The following is an 18,948-nucleotide window of genomic DNA, read 5'->3' on the forward strand; positions in this document are numbered from 1 at the left end:
TGGAATAAACTCAAACTGGAGGATTTCTACCATCTGCTGGAAGCTAACCCTCTGGGCCCTTATCTCAATGTTGATTCTGGGTATGACCTTTTTTGTGATTGGGTTTCAAGGGCCTTTGATGTATTGATCCCTGCGGCCTGGACGAAATGTCGTCCCAGAGAACCCAGCCCATGGTACGACAGTTCCCTGGTGCCGTTAAAAAAGCCTGTAAACAGGCAGAAAGGGACTGGCGGAAATCCTATGAGGCTGGGAAAAAATCTCTGTATCTTTCTACAGTCAAAAAATATCATAGAGCTGTGTGTAGAGCCCGTGCTGCCTATTATTCACAGGAATTCAGAACAAGTCTCAATCCGTCCAAGCTAATTTTTAAGGTCCTAAAGGATCTGATGGTCAAAAGAGCTCCTGCGGCGGAAATTTGTTCAGTGGCCCATTGTGAAGACCTGGCCTCTTTTTTCCTTGAAAAGGTTCAAGTTATCTACCGTGCCTTCTCCATCACTGAGCCGGTAGTTGAGCCCACTAGCCCTACACCAACTATAGGTGAGGCCTTGGCATCATTTCCTAGTTTATCGATGGAGAGATTTTTTAAACTAGCCCATAAGATAAAATCTGGCTCGCCAGCGGATCCTATGAGGCCAGCTCAGTTTAGAGATTCTGCTGCTATCTGCCTTCCCCCATTGTGCCATCTTATAAATCTCTCTCTCGCCTCAGGTGCTGTTCCAATCAAATGGAAACAGGCTGTTGTAACACCCATCTTGAAAAAGCCCATAATGGACCCCCTAAAACTCGAGAGCTATCGCCCGATTTCTCTCCTCCCCTGGGCCGCGAAAGTTTTTGAGACTCATGTGAACGAGGTGTTGACCGAACATCTTGTAAGGGCAAGTATTCTGGATCCCTCCCAGAATGGCTTCCGTGCTGGCCACAGCACTGAGACTGCCTTGCTCTCTATGACGGAACATCTCCGTTCTGTGCTTGACTTTGGTCAGACTGCGGCACTGATATTACTTGATCTCAGAGCCGCGTTTGATACGGTCTCGCATAGGATCTTACTCCAACGTCTCAGGGAGGCGGGTGTTATGGGCATTGCTCTCGACTGGTTCCGCTCTTTCCTTACTGATCGGACCTTTAAGGTCGCTACTCCGCCTTTTGAGTCCAAATTCTATTAGCTGGAGATGGGTGTGCCCCAGGGCTCGTCGTTGAGTCCCACATTATTCAACCTCTATGTGAGACCGCTAGCGGCTGTCGTCAAACATTGGGGCTTGACTATGGTCTCCTATGCTGACGACACGCAGCTGGCGGTTGTCCTGAGTGGGGACTCTGACCTCGACTTCCCAGATTCCGGGATGGTCTCGTGGCGGTGGCTAGCTGGATGAATGCCAACTGTCTTTAATTAAATGCAAAAAAAACTGAGGTCATGATTGTGGGTAAGCGGACGGATCTTTGGGGTGATATGTGGTGGCCTCCTGAACTGGGTGTAACTCCTGTTCCAGTCTCAGAGGTAAAGAACCTGGGGGTGTGGTTAGATTCTGCCTTGAGTTTGTGTCCACACAAAAAAAGTGGCGGCTACCTGTTTCAGCATTTTACGAGGGCTGCGACCCATCTTGAGGTCCTTTGATGCTTCTACCAGGCAGCTGGTCATACAGGCATCCATACTATCGCGGCTTGATTACGCCAGTTCGCTCCTGCTGGGGGGCCAACCAGGCTGAAATTGCCCGGATGCAACGTGTCCAGAATGCCGCAGCAAGAGCCCTGGTAGGTCTACCGAGGTTCTGTTCTGCGGAATGTACCATCCGTGCTTTGCACTGACTGCCTATGGCACAGAGGATCCATTTTGGGACCCTGTGTCTTTCTTTCAGGATCCTCAAGTGGGCCTCTCCCCAGATTCTTGCCAATCTTTCGGTGCCCTACGTGCCCTCGCGTTCTCTTAGATCTCTAGGTCAAAATCTGGTGGTGGTCCCACGGTTTAGGCTATGCAGGGCCGGAGGCCGGTCCTTCCGGGTTTTGGCTGCAAATTTGTGGAACTCTCTTCCGCCCCACATGCGTGAAATGGATGAGCTTCTAAAGTTTAGGAGGGCTATCAAAACGCATTTGTTTCCTTCTTCACTTTAGTACTTCGATCTGCGCGCTTCTGCCCTTGTACAGCTTTCGTGTGTTGGGACCTTTCTTTAAGCGCCGGGACGCCCCTTGACCGGGGCAGCTGTGCGCTATAAAAGTGTTTTTAACATAACATAACATACCAACGCGCATGGGGTACTGCCCGAAAATCGTCCTGATCATGTCTGACACCTAGGGATCATTCTGAGGTAAGGAATCTGCTGCTAGATCGTCTCTACCCGATAAGGCGTTACCGAAGGCAAGTAACTTGTTTAACAAGAACACACTGCGCCGGGCCTCTAAATGAAGTTCTAGTCTGTTTACCGACCTATTGCTGGTGTTCTAGATGTGTTTGTAGTACATGCACCAAAAGCAGAACAAAATTAACTCAGTGCCTCCTGCTCAGATGCTTATTTGAGGACGCTAGGCTAGTTTGCAAATATATTTCCGAATACTGGTGTATGGTAAGGAGATTGAGGTAATCACGATGCGTACGACACGCACGTTAATGTTTGTTATATAGTGTTATTAGTGCATCAGTGAAAACTTTATTTTCGTGTGGCACTGGGACGAAGGAAAACATCCACAGTGCACTGGGTTAAAGGCAGCAAAGCCTACTAAGCTATCTAAATCATCTTGAATAATTTGAAAGAGAATGATTAAAGAATTGTATGCTAATCTGTAAAAGAAGGTACGTTTCAGTTGCAGAAGCATTAGACTGGAGTAAAGTAAGCAAGTCCGGCGGCAGCCGGCTCAAACTATCTTCAAAATGTGCGTCTGAGCTACCAGTGCATGGTGTGTGATCTCTGGTGGGGATGACTTGCTTTGAGATGGGGCTGATGTCGGAGCAATGCGGGACCGTAGCGAGGAAGCTTACATGCATTTGGGTTTGATCGTATTCAGAATGCAACAACAGCTCTGCTTCAAGGCCTGTATTTGCTAGGATTAGCAGACTCTAAGCGGATGGCAGGATGAGGAGTGCTGAACAGCTGATTGAGAAATCTAAAGCCAAAACATGATTGTTATGTTAAAAAAAAAAGAATGTGCGACATACGTGTTGCCTATGTCAGATGAATGCTATTGCTTGAGACTTTAAGCTTTTTGTCTTTTCTTTCACTATTGCTACTGAAGTTCACGAAATGTCCAAAATTCCCCTGAGCACTGTGTGGTGACCAGGGGATCTGAAAGAGACACGTTAGTGATAGATTCCTTACCTTGGAATATCCCCAGCCGTCAGACTGGATCCGGTAAGTTTTTTTGTAGCAGTACCCCTGCGCGTCAGTAGGTGGCGTCGTGTGGCTACGCATCCGACACTGGCGCCACACATACACGCTGACGTCAGTTATTTCTTTTTCCGTGCCAGCAAGCGCAGATCCGGATAGAGCACGTACCGTAGTCACTTTTTGACTACTCTGCTGAGACTTTTGTCTCCCCTTTTTAGGTCATGCCTGACCCAGCGCATGCACCGGTCTGGAGAGACTTATTGAGAGGGCTTCAAAAAGTGCTACCAGGCCAGTCTAGAGCTACAGTGCATGTGCGCGGGCGCGCGCGCTGCGCTTTACCGCGATTACTTTCACTTTCGCGGCCGCACGGCTGCTTGGCATAGCCAATAGATCTCGCTTTTGGGACCTTATAAGTATTTAGTTATGCGACTGTTGCATGGCTAAATACTTATAAGGCCCCAAAGGCGAGACCTATTGGCTATGCTTGTTTCTCCTGGTGCACGTAGGGATGCCTGGCTTTAAGTCTTATGGGGCCTGCCGTCGCAACATGTCGGTGGCTAACCCCCATGATGTTTGCCTCTACTGCCTGTAGACCGACCATGACTTCCGGTCTTGCCAGGACTGTTGAGTCATGGCCCCGAAGGCCTTGAGGGAGCGGCGCCAGAAGCTGCTGGAGGTCTGGCACTCGTCCCAACGCCGTTTCAGGTCCAGGGACCGTTCCCGGGACCACTCGCGAGGCTGCTCGCGGGGCCGCAGTCTTCGCCCCTCGGGCTCCAAGTCTTCAGCCTCGGATTCCGGTAAGCAATGACCTAAAAAGAAGTCGAAGAAGCGTGTTCGCTCTCCGACGTCCCACCGTCGGTCCTCGGATGCGGACGAGGGGGACAGGGGCTCTGCCCCTGCGGCTCCTTTGGAGCCTGGGAGTCCCGCGGCCTACCCCCTTTATCCGGGTCCGTCGGCGACTCCCGTACAGGTGCAAGAGTTTCTTGCCACCATGGACTGCCTTTTTTGGCCTTGGGCTCCCGCCGGCGCTCCTTCTGGCCCTGCGGTCCTGTGTCCAGATCCTGTTGGCCCGCCAGCGCCGCCGGCGGATCCGGCTTCGGCGCCACAGGATCCTACGCCGTTGGCTCTGGCCCCGACGCCACGAGGTCCAGCACTGCCGGCTCTGGCCCCTGCACCGCCCACTGCTACGCCTCAGGCGCCGCAGTGGGTGCCGTTTGTTCTACCGATTCCAGGACTATTTCGTCCCTGCCTGGGATCCGCATTGGGAGACTGCGCCGGCCCGGCTCCGGCCGGCGTCGTTCACTGCGCCGTTTCCGACGCTGTTTGTCCCCTCTCCGGCTACGCCGCCGCGGCCGGTTCCTCCTGCTACTGATGTAGAGGATGACTGGGAGAGGTCCGAGGACCCTCTTGCCTGTCAATGTGACTCCGAGCAGGACTGGGTGGACGATCTGGAGGACGCCGGCGACCTCGATGTCTCGTCTTACCTGGGGTTTGCCTCTCCCCCGCCTACGATGAAGGAGGGCGCTTCCTACACCATGGTGCTCCGTTGGGCTGCTGAGGTCCTCAATCTTGATCTTCCTACGGTAGCCCTCAAAACTAAGCTCCTTACTGAGGTGCTCCAGATGGCTTCGACTTCGTTGGAGCCTCTGCTTCCCTTCAACAACGCCCTCACTGATGTCCTGTTGGGCACTTGGTCGCGGCCGGCCACAGGGGCCCCTGTGGATAAGAATGTCGGCAGGCGTCACCGCCCGGCGCCTGGTGACCCCGCGTTTCTGACCACTCATCCCACGCCTGAGAGCCTGGTCATTCAGGCCTTGAAGTCGCAGAGTGCCTTTCCCACGGCTCCACCGGATAAGGACTCTAAGAAGCTGGAGCAGTTTGGTAAGCGGTTGTTCTCGTCTGCCAGCTTGGGGCTGCGGTCGGTGAACACCACCTGTTTTTTGGGCCGCTATTCCCACGCGGTGTGGGACACGGTTGCTCAGGTGTTAACTCTGTGTCCTGAGGAGGTCCAGGCTGTGCTTTCCCAGGCAGTTGCTGAGGGTAAGGATGCGGGTAAATTCGCCATTCGGTGCGGTTTGGACACCGCTAACTCGTTGGGCAGGGCGATTTCTACAACTGTGGAGCTGCGATGCCACGCTTGGTTGCGATCCACTGGGTTCTCGCCTGACGTCCAGAGCTCGCTCATGGACATGCCCTTTGATGGCACTCGCCTGTTTGGCGATACGGCTGTCAGTGCGCAGGAGCGCTTTAAGGACTCGCGGGCCACGGCGGAGTCCTTGGGTCTTTACATTAAGAGCCCAGCCACTCCTGGGTTTCGTTCCTTTCGTGGACATGGCAGGGGCGCCCAGGCACGTTCTTTCAACAAGCCTGTGCAGGACATTTGTCAGGCAGCTACGTGGGCCTCACTGCACACGTTTACCAAGCATTACTGCCTTGACAGTCCGGTCCGGAGAGACGGCTTCTTTGGCCGTTCTGTTCTCCATGACTTTCTGGTGTAATCTTTCTGCAGACCCACCCCCGGGGTTGGTATTGCTGGGGTATTTATTCTAAGGTAAGGAAGCTATCCCTAACATGTCTCTTTCAGATGCACAAGTTACTACTTGTGTAACGATAGATCTGTAAGAGACATTAGTTAGTGATAGATTCCTTACCGCCCCACCCATCCTCCCCGTTCTGCGAAATTATTTCTAGGGTTAAGGTCATTCCCTTTCAGGGCACTAGTTTCGTGGCACCAGTGGTCAGTTTCTTGCATGGCTCTGCGTTTCTGGCGCGAAAAGTCATGTACAGACCTGACGTCGGCGCGCATTGGGTGGCTCCTAAGTAGTCTCCGTGACGTCATCTCGGCGCTTGCGACGCCAGTAACGGACGCAGAGCCGCACAGCGCCACCTACTGACGCGCACAGGTACTGCTACAAAAAACTTTCCGGATTCAGTCTGACGCCTGGGGATATTCTAAGGTAAGGAATCTATAACTAACTAATGTCTCTTACAGATATATCATTACACAAGTAGGAACTTGTGCTTTAAGTGGGATGCAAAAAGCATAAGGGATGGGGAAGAGGGTTTCTAAATGGGCTGTGGCCAAAGAAGCGTTAATTGGGAATCCTTTCCTGGACACCTGGCCTATATATTGAACGGCATGGCTTTAAATGTGTCAACTAAAATCCTCTGCTTCTCATTGCCTGTACACCAAGCAGTATTTTGATGCCTCTCTGTGAGCTTTCTGTTATTGCAATCCGATGTATCACATAATTACGGACATGCACTTGAAACAAGCCTCGCCTATTCATTTTGCAAATGCTTGTTTATCATAATTAGATTTAATCCTGAGCACCCAGAGTTGAGAAGCTGTGATCATGACACAGGTCGATGTGCTTGTATTACTTTTCCCCATAGCCCATCTAAGAGCACATGCATGGCAGAGTGAGTATGTACTAAATAGTCAATGTAATGTCTTCCATATACCTACCAGACCATAATATGTTCACAGTGTAAACAACATTGCATTGTTTGTTTTTCATTTTAGGGCTTAATTAAATGATCACAAATGTCTATTAGTCGGTTTTTCTTTAGGGGGCACAGTTTGCCTGAATGACTTCACACAGGGATTTCAATCGTTATGAATGTTTGGCACTTTGTTTCACTGTTCATCTGTCATGTAATTATCTAGGTTTCTTTCTCAGAACGCAAGAAAGACATGTGAGGATACTTAAAGTTTGATTGAAATATTCTTGCTAACTGCACATGCTGTCGAGAAACTCCATGTAAGAAAGACTTTCTTTTCTTTTCCATACAGAGCTTTTCGTGGGAAGCATATAACATTGGTAGTTCGCTTTCCAAACCAAGGTCGTCAAGTAGAAGATTTGGACATTTGGTCTCACACTAATGATACAATTGGCTCCGTAAGACGTTGTATTCTCAATCGAATTAAAGCCAACAGTGCACATACTAAGGTTGAGTTGTTCATTGGTGGTGAATTGGTCGACCCTGCTGATGATCGGAAGTTAATTGGACAATTGAATTTGAAAGACAAAACGGTAACTATGTTTTTTACACATTCTTATGCTTTTATAATAATGAGTTTCTGCCCAGCATCCGAGCAAGATTAAATTGCAGAAAGGGGTTGACTTGAAGTTCTAGAAAAGGTTGATGTATGAAACACAGTATAGCAGGCTTCCAGTCTGATTTCCATATGTTTCTGCTTCATTCTTGTTTCTATACCTTGATTTTCTCCTTGTTACTGCTTTCAACTTCTTCGGTGCCCTCTCTTTCTCCTGTTAAATTAGTTTCTTGAATAGTCTTCATTATCAACTTTAACAAAATATGCACATTTGTGTGTTCTTTTAATCTTATTTACCGTTTTTACTCTGATTCTGGTGCTCTTCCATTCTCATATTAAAGGTACCATATCAGTTCATGGTTGGATCAGAAACTTCGTCTATAGCTGTTCTAGAGCAGGGATCTCCAACCTTTACAGTAATAAGAGCTACTTAGGTTCAGGGAAAATCATCCTGCGCTACTTATATTGTGACCACATCAGGGACGTTTACATTAGTTGCCACCATTTGCAATATTACCAGCACTGATCACCTCAGTGCATCAGGCTTGGTTGCCAACGGTTATGCAAAAAACGGTTTGTCAATGTGGAACGCCTCTATAAATGTAATATATAACAGTCATAGTTGCTGTACCCCTGGTACCTAGTTAATAATAGTAATAAGTTCTCACAGTGCTGCATGATATATCACTAAAATATCAGTTTTACCTATATTTTGGAAATGTAATCATTCTTTTCCAAACATCAGCTTGAGTTGTGAAAATACACACATTTTCATCTCGAATACCCATTTTTCATTTTTGATATACACATAATTCAGCCAAGGAAAAGCTTCTAATTTAGTATGTTGGACTGTACTCAGGAAAGCTACTTATTGGTAGCTGGAGAGGTACCATAAGCTCACGAGCTACTCGTTGGAGAAGACTGCTCTACAGGTTGCAAACCTGCTCTCACTGCTCCTCCAGGGTTGTGTACCCTCGCCAATATTCCGTTTTTTTCAAAATCTACATTTCTGATGTTCTGTGATTTTTTTCTTAACTGGCCACAGTGTTTTTTAACTATAATTTGTAGTAGACACTTGAAGTTAAAACACTTGACTGCCACCTCTGGCATGGAGATAGTTTACTGGAGGTCGCTATTTGATTTAAAATGGCGAGAGTTGAAGGCTTATCAGTGAGTCAATTAATCACTTATTTGCAGTGAAACAGTCGCTTGTTAACATACCGTTAACATACCGCCTCCCAACATACTCAGAACATGTATTAAAATGCAAGGGAGACTTTTCAGCTTTCCTATCAACAATTTGATTCACAAAACTCGTGTAGTCATTCTAACCACTAGCCAATGTAAGGTGAGCACTACTCTGAAGAGTATGTCTCAAACTAAGATTATTCTTGGTTGATGCAAATTTCTTTACACAATCTGTACTACATATTATTTTCTTAGGCCTATTCCATTTATTTGTGCGTTTATTATGATTGTGTAGCCTTATTATATTATTTCTCCTTAATAGATCCTTACAACTCCTTTTTACTTATAAATTACTTCAAATCATGATCACCTTATACATTATTTGGCTACCCCTCGCTGTTCCTAGAATTTTTCTACATTTGTATATGTAGCACCCTGCATTGCAATATCAGCCTGACAAGACATGTCTAGTACCAGAATCCTCCTGCTTCTCTGTATTTAAACGAAGCTCCCATTCAGTGGGCGAGGAGAAGATTGCAAACCTGATGTGAGGGGTGTGTTGCAAGACAATCCCGAGTGCTTGTATCCAACTTATCACTTCCTCCCATCCCTCAATCCACTTGTTTTAAAATAAGCTGTGCATTCACAAGTTGTTTTAAATGATATAAGTGTTCAGTTAAGTTGATGGGAGATGGTTCTGGCTCCTAATTGGCTCTGGTGAGAGGGTTTAGTCACTGACTTCCTCACTCCTGCACCAGTTTATGGAGGGAAATGATTTCTTAGGAGTTCAGGTTGTACCCAGATGTGAGAAGTTGGCCTGATATATGATGTCACTAATTCTAGTGTACACCTTGTATCAGTCCAAACAACCCTTATGGTGATTGGTTGTAAAGTCAACCTTATAGACCAGCTATCCTAGTGGTAGCATGGACAAGAGCAGTCTGTCACGGAAATAGGATAGGCCTAGGCCTAGGGAATCGCTGGGGCTACACTATACTACCCAAGGTTAGGAAGTGGGAGGCCCACGGGATTCAGATGCAGAGTGGAGACACTCACGCGTGATGCGTATAATCGATAGAAATAGTACAGTTTAGAATTAATAAGATTTAGGACGCTTCTGGAGTAGCTAGGAAGTCGAGACTTGAGAACTAGACACTAGGATAGTCAATACCCTGCTGAGCACCGGAGTACCCAAGTTACCTAGCCCACGGGCTGCGGGTGCATAGGTGTGATCTTGCGTCGGGTTTCGTCGTCGACTTCTATGGATGCCTGGAGGAAAGATGCTGACAGGCAGTCAGTGAAGAGTGTCCGGTGGATCCCAAGGCCGGGATCAAGAAGGAAGGATACCTGCAAGCAGAAGGGACAGAGTCTGGGTCACTAGCCAGTGACCACGTGGAACCAGGAAGGAACCAGGCGATGTCGGGAGATTGCAGGTGAAGAGGTGAAGCTTGTCGCAGCAGCCACGGGTACCAGGAGACGTCGAGGATGACCAGGACCAGGAGGCGAGCTGTCCCACCAAGGCTCGTGCTGTCGGCGGCGTCGAAGTCGAACTAGGACTCAACAAGCCTTGGCAAGGCGGAACCCACGAAGAATGGAGGACTTGCTTCTGGTGCAGACCAGGAGGGTCTGGGGTGCTTCTCTTTTACAGAGGAGCAGGAGCCAGTCTGGAGGAGCCGAACCAGCAGTGGAAAATTGAAGGTGTGTCGTCGCAAAGGTTTACTAGCCAACGGGCAAGCAACCGGACAGACGCGGCAAGCAGGAAAATGCAGAAGGGCCCCACGCAGGACTCGTGGAGTGTGGGGGGCTGATCTTCGGTGCAGATGGTGCTTGGGGTTGGGGCTTCTCAATCCCCAGTGCACAACCTCGAGGGTGCCTCAGAAGCTGCGCTGGAAGATACTCGCCACTTTTCCCAGGTAGCCGGTCCCACGTCTCTTGTCGCCTCCACGGATCTCAGCTCGGCTGTGGATGTGGATCAGGGTCGGAGAAGTCTGGAAGTCAAGGCTCTGGTCAGGCTCTGCAGTCGGTCCCTCGTAGAACTTCAGCAAAGCAAAGGGTAAGTCTCTTGATGGTGCCTGTTCGCACAGGGTGACCACTCCTTGGCCACAAGGGAGATTCTTCAGTCTTCTTCTTTCGTCGAATGTCGAAGGTCCAGAGTTTCTGTTCAAGTTGCAGGTTCAGGATAATCTAATCTACTGGGGCCCAGCTACCACACTTATTTACTCTTGTTGAAGCACGCGCAAATTAATCTTTACGTTTCCTGTTACAGTCACAAAACTAGAAACACATTAATGTGGGCTTCTTTTCTTCTTTTATTTTCAATAGTATCTCCAGACTTCTTTATTCATAACATTCTTCCACTCCCAACGCGTTTCGTCGATAGGGATTAACCCATGCGACTTCCTCAGGGTTTAATCTTGTATAACTGTCTCCTTAGTGCAAGCAATATTAGCCGTAGCTCCTTCCTAATGATCTTTTTTCAGTCATCCACATTCACCTTCTTTCTATGAACAGTCTTCGTGATCATTAGTGAAGTTAATTATTGCAGCCTCAATCAGGCTTATTCATCCAAGTCTCTGAAGTACGGAGACTTTTTGCTCAGGCAAATTCCCGAATACAGGAACACACTTATACTAATCTGGGGGGCTGGGTTGCCTGCTAGGTCACGCCTTATGGGTGGGACCTGGGAGAGGGGTGGTTACACCCCCTTCCCTTTGTCCAGTTTCGCGCCAGGACTGGGGCTGGAGTGCCCCAGCACCGGTTTGAACTGGACTATGCATGGGACACCTTGTGTGCCCCAGGCAGTGTCTAGTTTCTTTCATCCCTCCCTGCCCCAATACACTAAGGCCTGTCTGGGGTGGTGCTCGCACCTCCCAAGGCAGGAAACCTATTGTCCAAGCCTCTCGTGCCGGGATCACTCCCAGCAGCAGGAGGTCAGACTTGTGTCGTGGCAGCAGCATCCATTTTGTGATGCTGGGGCTCTGGTTAACTTAAACCGGGTAAGTAGGTTTCAACATGTCTTCTCCCTCTAGAAGGGAGGGATAATATCCTCATCACCAGAAATGGGATGGGGGTATTATTCCACAGTGTTAGACACCTTACACGACATGTTTTGATAAAGCCAAACCATAGTTACCATAACCATTTAAGATTATAAGGCACTTTAAGAGTATATGGTAGGCTATATCATAGAACAGCTATAAGGACATGGTTCCGAAAGCTGCAGACAGGCCCAGCTCATGCTAGAGCACTATCTCACATGTTACCAAGCACTCTGCCTCCAGGATTGTTAAGGCCTGCCATAGGAGTGGCTAATAGGTACACATGTGTCTATATATACGGTAGGTATAGGAATACTACACCTAAGCAAGGGGTGATTACACGACCTTGCCCCAGCTGAGTGATCAGCCAGTTGTGTCATAATGGAAGGTCATGCCAGGGGTGGCATAATACATGCTGCAGCCCCTGGTAGGCCTAGGGTACACCTATGCCCTGGGTACCTAAGGTACACTGTACAGGGGCCAATAAGGTGATCCTATCCAATTGGGTTATGCACCTAAAGTACATAGTATTAATTTAGAGAGAGAACAGCAGGGCTGCGGGTCTGATTAGCAGGCCCACAGCCACATCTAAGTCGAAAACCAGTAAAGCAAAAGCAAAAAGTGGGGGTGAACATAGAAAGCAGACCCTACTCTCCTACACCAAACAGTTCTTAACTCCTTATATTCTCAGCCTGTAAGAGCAGTACATATCTTTAGAATTCAATCACTTTAAGGTTCCCCCTCTAGCTGCCCCCTTCGTTTTGAAGGTGGGCTTCAATGCTGAACAGTGTTCAACTTCATATTCGGAATAGCTGGACCACCAGTTGGATTGGCATGCTTCATTGTCTCAGATCCAACGTCCATGTATGTTTTAATTCAAACTAATTTCTGGGCACCTTAAGTCCCAAAGTGGAAAAAAATGTGATTGCTCCAACTCCTTTGGGACCAGTTTAATCTCATGTCACAGCCATTCCAGTAAAGCTTCAGATATAGGGGGCATGTTTATGTGCAGATTGATCTATGCTTTTTGATAGAGCGTTCTTACCTTGGTTTCCTTCTGGCTTTCCGGTCCACTGCAGCTTGTGCTGTTTGTGAGGAGAAGGCCTACATATTCCTCACTTCCTGTGTGGTGCCGGTTAGCGGTCTAGCAGAGAATTTCCAGCAGCCTATTTAGTCCCGCTGCGACGCGTAGCTATTAGGCTTCGGGCAAGCAGTTGACTTGGACATTTGAAACAAATTTGTTTAATTTGCGTTATATGCAGTTTTATCCATCTTCTGGCTTTCGGGTCCTCCGCAGCTTGTGCTGTTTGTGAGGAGAAAGCCTACACATTCCTCGCTTCCTGTGTGCTGCTGGTTAGTTAGTGCATTTCTGGAAGGTTATTTAGTCCAGATAGCGGCAATGTGCTGCGGGCGCCCCAAAGGCAAGCCCGTCTGTGCCCAGTTGTCACCAGAAGCGGGTCGCATCCCCAGGCCCCTCTCGGTCCTTTGACAAGGTGGTCCTGTCGAAGGCCGAGGTGACGCCGCTACAGCGCTGGCAGCAGCTGGCCCGTGCGGAGCCACAGGTGTCGGTGGACCCTCCTCGTCCCGCTCCAGTTTGAGGCCGAGGGGGGACGCCTCGTCCCTCTCTGGGCCCCTCTCGTCCCTCCCAACAGGCGGCTGCCTCGTCGGAGGGCGAGTCGGAGGTAGAATCGTCCCTGGCGCCGCCGCATGGGTTGCCGAGCGATCTTAGCCTCATTCTGGGCCGCGGCTGGCGGAGGGCTTCGTGCCACTCCCCAGGTCCGTCTCGTTCCCCCACGCAGGTGGCTGCCTCGGCGGGGGTCGGGTCGGCGTCATTTCGGTGCCTGTGTGGCTCCAGCTCTACTCCGGTCTCTGCTGCGGGATGACTTGGAGGTACCTTGTCTGGTGACACCGGCTGGTGCCGACGTCCTACCTCAGGCGGGGGACTCTACGGCTCTGCGCAGGGGTCGTACCGCGGATTCGTCTTGGGACGCTCCTTCTCCGGAGGCAGGCTGTATATTGGTGTCGTCCTCCCCGGAGACTGGTCGCTGTGTGGTCTCTTTTTCACCGGTGTCGAAGGGCGGCTCCCCGCCCTTCCTGAGGCAGAGGTGTTCGTCAGAAGAGCGGCGGGTTCCTCATTCTTCGGCTCCTTCTGACTTCCAGGTCTGGCCCTTGCCCGTCTCGCTTGGCCTCGGGACGGTCACCTTAGTTTGCAGCCGCCGGCCACGGAGGAGCTGTTTTCTCCACCGCGGGGCCCTGCGGAGGCGGGTGCGGCCTTCGCTCACGCGGTGTCCACGGCTGTGGGCATTCTGCGCATGGGTGACCCGGTGGCTCGCTTTCCGGCGGACCATCTTGTGGAGGTCCTCCACCAGGGCTCTGGTGGGAGGGAAATCTTACTTCCCTTTGAAGGTTTGCTCCTTTCTTCCTTGACGGGGACTTGGAGGTGTCCTGCCTCTGGGGACCCAGTGCCTCAGCATCTTCTGCACCAGCACCTCCCGGCGCCGCGTGACCCGGCTTGTCTTTCCCTTCACCCCTCAGCCGCCAGCCCCCTTTTGCGGACTGCTTTTCCCTCCCTGCTGCCACTGTTGACTCCGCCGTCCCGAGAGGCCCGCTAGCTGGACTCTTGGGGGCGCAGCATGTTCTCCTCGACCAGCGCGGCACTGGGGCCCTTAACACCTTGTGTGTGCTGGCTACGGCCTCCTCCTGTTTGTGGGACTCTGCTGAGTCTCTGGGATCTGCGGCTTCCCAGAAATCTGGTCAGGTGAACTTACGGCATCATGCATTGGATGGCCGGGAGCTTGCGGGCGTTTATTCTTCGCTCTGCTCTGGACATCTCAGAGGTGCTGGGCTGGGCCATGGTTTCCTCAGTCGCTATGCTTGGCTTCGGGACGGGGTGTTCCCTGAGAATATTCGGGAGTGCCTTATCGACCTTATGTTTGATGGCATTCTGTTCCATGCCCCGGCCGACTCTGCCATCCAAAGGCTCTTGGCAGGGCTCCGTCCTCCTCTTCCTCCGCCTTCTCCTCCTCCTCCGCCGCCTTATCCTCCTCCTCCTCCTCCTCCTCCTCCTCCTCCTCCTCCACCGTCCCCTCTTCAGAAACTTCTGAGTTGGGTTGCTTCTGGGCCTTCTTAGGCCGGTTGTTCTGGCTGTGGGGTGTTTTCTGGTTGTTTACGTCCTTCCTTGGGACTTGTCATTGCTGGCTGCTGGACGGCCCTTGTGTTGATTGTGTGTGGGTTCTGCAGGAGTTGTTATGCAGACTTGGCCCTGAGATTGGGCCTTCCGCTTTGCTTGGGCTGCTTGTCAAGCCTTCAGCGGGGGTGTTCTTTTTGTCCCCGTGGCTCCTTTTTTTCCTCTGCTGCGCAAGTTCTTCCAAAGAGGGTTCCCATATTTTGGGACTTACCGTACCCTATGTGGTGTAGTGGTAGCTGTCATATAGCTTGCGCTCTGCTAGAGGGTTCTGGTCGCCTTCGGGTGCCTGTTCTCCATGGCGTTTAGGTAGGTTGCTTTTGCTTCCTGAGGTCGTGTGAGCGGCCACTCGTAGTGGTGTGCCCGGCCATCTCCTCCTCTCCCTGCTCCTGTCCTGAGGTCTGGGATGATCCTGTGTTCTCCCTTGCCAGCCGACGCCTACTCGGCCTTCCTGGGGCTTCAGGCTGTTCTTCTCACTTCTGGCGGCTTTGACTGCGGGCGCTGTTCTGGCTGGCAGGCTGCTCTCCATCTGGAGTGGGTTCGCCTTTTACCTCGTTTCCTTGGGCCCTTTAGGCTTTCTTCTTCTTCCGCCTTTCATGTCTCGGCATTGGGCGGAAGCTATGTTGCCTTGTGGGGGAGTGAGGTGCTTCGGCCTCTCCGTCCTTACCCTTGGTTCCTCTGCGGTAAGGGTGTCTGCCTTCTTTCCCTCCTACACCCCCTTGGGGGTCGGTGGGGTTCTGCTTGTGGGGGTTCCCTTGGCCTGGCAGGGGCGAGGTTCTACCTGGTCCACAGATCTGGTCCCCTGTGGGGCCCTCAGTTCTGCATTGGCTGGTGGGGTCCTTTCGCAGACCCTCCTTCCCAGGGGTATTGCTAGGGTATCTATTCTACGTAAAGGAATCTGCGGCTAGTAGTCTCTAGCAGATGTACGAGTTACTTACCTTTGGTAACGGTGTATCTGGTAGAGACGATTCTAGCCGCAGATTCCTTCACGTCCCGCCCTTCCTCCCCTATTTTGCGAGGACCCATGGGTTGGTCTTCGGTAATCGCTTCCCGGTGGGGGCTGCCTCTCCTGTGAGTGCCTTCCTTGTTCTTGACGGGTGGCTCAGTCTGGGGGCGGTTCCTTCCTCCTTTGGTTCTTTGGAGGATGGGGTTCCGTTGCTCCGGTGCCCTGCTGCTCTGGCTGCTCCAGGTTTGGGGGGGGATTGCTTTCTATCCCTGTCCTCCCTCCCCTCCTTCCATTGCTATCCTCTGATTGAGGGTCATCTGGCCATGTCTTCCCCTTGTTGGTCGTTGCCCTCTAGGTTTGAGTGGCTTGGAAGTTTGTTGTCCCCGTCTGTCTTGGGACTGGTCCCATTCCTTCCTCAGGATGGGGGAGTGGGTTTACTACGTCTGCCATGACTTTTACGCATGTTCTTTGCCTCCGGGGCACAGGGATGGGAGGCTGTCTATTTGCTGGCAGGGTGACTGCGGCAGGTTTCTGCTTCTGCTTCTGCTTCTTCTGCTTCTGCTTCTGCTTCTTCTGCTTCTGCTTCTGCTTCTGCTTCTTCTGCTTCTTCTTCTCCTTCTCCTTCTGCTTCTTCTTCTCCTCCTCCTTCTCCTCCTCCTTCCCCTCCTCCTCCTTCCCCTCCTCCCTCTTCCCCCCTCTCCCCCCCCCCCCCCCCCCCGGGTTCTGCGGTGTTGGCACTACTCTGGTGGTGTTAGTAACCGTTACTTTCCAATTTTTCTGCTCTTCGCACACTGTTCCCATGCTTCCACAGTTTTTTATCTGGTGATACCGCGTTGTGGTGCGGAAAAGTTCTCCAAAGAAAACTGATGAAGGCGCGCCGGGGCGGGTCTTATATGACCTCGCTGACGTCACGTACGCAGATGACGCCTGGGCGGAGTCGCGTGATGTCGCACCGCAGGGATGCTGTGGCAAAAAAACGTTTCCGGATCCAGTCTCACTCCTGGGGATAATTCTACGTGAAGGAATTTGCGGCTACAATCGTCTCTACCAGATACACCGTTACCGAAGGTAAGTAACTCATACATCTATGCTAGTGTTGCTTGACTTGTCGGCAGCAGTCTATACGGTGTCCCATCCCAAGTTACTCTATAGGTTACAACAGATTGGCATTCATGGGACAGCGCTAAATTGGCTTGGCGATATGTCAAACAGAACCCAAACCGTTATTTTGGGCCCTTTAAATCTCACCTGATGTCATTGGACAAGGGGGTGCCTCAGGGCTCCTGTCTCAGCCCTCTGCTCCTTAACATATATGTCGCACCACTCGCCAAGATTGCAAGAGCCTTTGGATTTGAAATTATATTGTATGCAGACGACACACAGTTTATAATCTCCTACGAGAAAGATCTAGCCAAAGCTAAACAGAGCTTTTTAGCTAAGATGACTGCAATCGCCACATGAATGACAGAAAACTGTCTCCAGTTGAAGGCGGAAAAAACAGAGATTATGCTGTTTGGCAAGTCCCAACAACTATGGACTGCTGATTGGTGGCCTGCGGAACTTGGTATTACACCCACACCCACGAGGGTGGTTAAGAACTTAGGAGTCTGCCTTGAGCAACCTCTTCCCATGAAAGAGCAGGTGATGTCAACATCTGGCTCCTGTTTCCAAATCATGTGCTTATTGAGAAGAGCCTTCTCCTTCCTTACACTCCCAGCAAGGAAAACCGTGTTCTAGGCTCTTGTGATTAGCTGCTTGGAATAATGCAACGTTTGTTGGCTTCGGCAAATGAGACGTTATCAATATTACAGGTGATACAGCACACCATGACACGCCACATTTGTAAACTGACAGCTGGGCTGCCTCCGCTTCCCTTCGGTCTCGCCTTGCTATCGCGGAAGCGATCGCAAAGCGAGACTATAGAGAGCGGGTTTGAAAAGTGCTCCCAAAAAGCGGATTGCATGGCTAGCACGCGAACAATCACGCGCATCGTGCCGCCATGCAATCCGCCTTTTGGGAGCACTTCAAAGGGTCCGCTCCCCCGCCCCCAAGCGCGCGCGCGCCACGCTCCGCCGGGCTTGTCTTTTTTTTTTTTTTTACTTTCGTGCGGCCAATTCTTGTTCTATGTTATTATCAAATCGGCACGTAGAAGTTGGCCTCACCACAACCCCACGTCTATCCCAAACTTCTATTCTGCTTAGTCCGTCAATCTCCCCCGCTGAATGAGTACAAGTCTCAGTGGTGCATATGCATGCTTGCTTATAAAGGCTTTCAGTGACCCCTCTTCATCCATTGTTCTGCCAAAGTCTCTCTCACAGTCTCTGCCCACTCACCACAGTTTGGGGACACCGCCCAGGGACTACTTTTGCAATGGGTGGCTTTAGATAAGTAATACTTATATATTTTAGATTAGACACAATGCTTCTTCTATCTGTAACAATACGCAATATCTCCGGTGCAGCTTTGAAGCGAGTGCATAATCAAAGCTCCATACTTTGAAACCGATTTAGGCTCAACAACCTGTGATTCTCGGCAAATCACTTAACCTCACGTGCCTAAAAAGGAATCGGACCTTGGAGCTCAGGTAAAGTGATCAAATACCTTCGGTTTGAGCTTGCTGTATATAAACTTGCAAAAAATAAAAGGGGAGGGGCTCCAGTCTTTCACATCATGAGGTAACTTCCTGCACCTTTGCATGTTCACATAATAAATAGCCTATGCCGCTTGGAACGTGGCTTTTTATTATTGTATTTATATACTACCCTTATAAGCCATTTTAACACCTTAAAATTGGGTTTCACATACAGGGTATTGTGTAAGGCTGAATAATTGTGCAGTTTGATGGCCAGTCTCAAACTTTATCACTTACTAGGGATACGCAAAATGCTTCTTGAGAAATTGCAGAGAAAATGATGCAGCATGATGTACCATCAATTAAACGAGGCTGAAAAAACACGCATCCTGTAACCCAGCACAGTGTGAAATGTTTCTCTTTCTTAAAATGGATTTCTACAGTAGCTGCAGACGTATCTCATTTTTATTTATCAGGACTAGGTAGCAGCTTTTCTTCTCTTAAAACTATGTGTCATGCATTATCACAAGTAGAATACCAGCACCCCTCCCCCGCCAGCAACTGTTTTCAAAACACGTAAATAAAAGACACCTTCAGCTCAAACATGTGCTATGCTTATGAGAACAATTGTTGGGGCTTTGCTTAA

At 50.2% G+C, this 18,948-nt stretch overlaps 1 protein-coding gene across 2 annotated transcripts in view; it reads left to right on the forward strand.

Annotated features, from left to right (window-relative positions):
• The window catches only part of USP9X (ubiquitin specific peptidase 9 X-linked), a 1,605,828-nt gene that overhangs the window by 665,841 nt on the left and 921,039 nt on the right, over positions 1 to 18,948 (forward strand). For both annotated transcript variants that reach the window (XM_085622934.1, XM_085622935.1), the window contains exon 19: positions 7,111 to 7,351. In XM_085622934.1, the coding sequence (XP_085479060.1) occupies positions 7,111 to 7,351 (241 nt within the window). The remainder of the gene's footprint in view (positions 1 to 7,110; positions 7,352 to 18,948) is intronic.

The sequence above is a fragment of the Triturus cristatus genome, chromosome 8, assembly GCF_964204655.1.
Source record: "Triturus cristatus chromosome 8, aTriCri1.1, whole genome shotgun sequence".
NCBI lineage: Eukaryota > Metazoa > Chordata > Amphibia > Caudata > Salamandridae > Triturus > Triturus cristatus.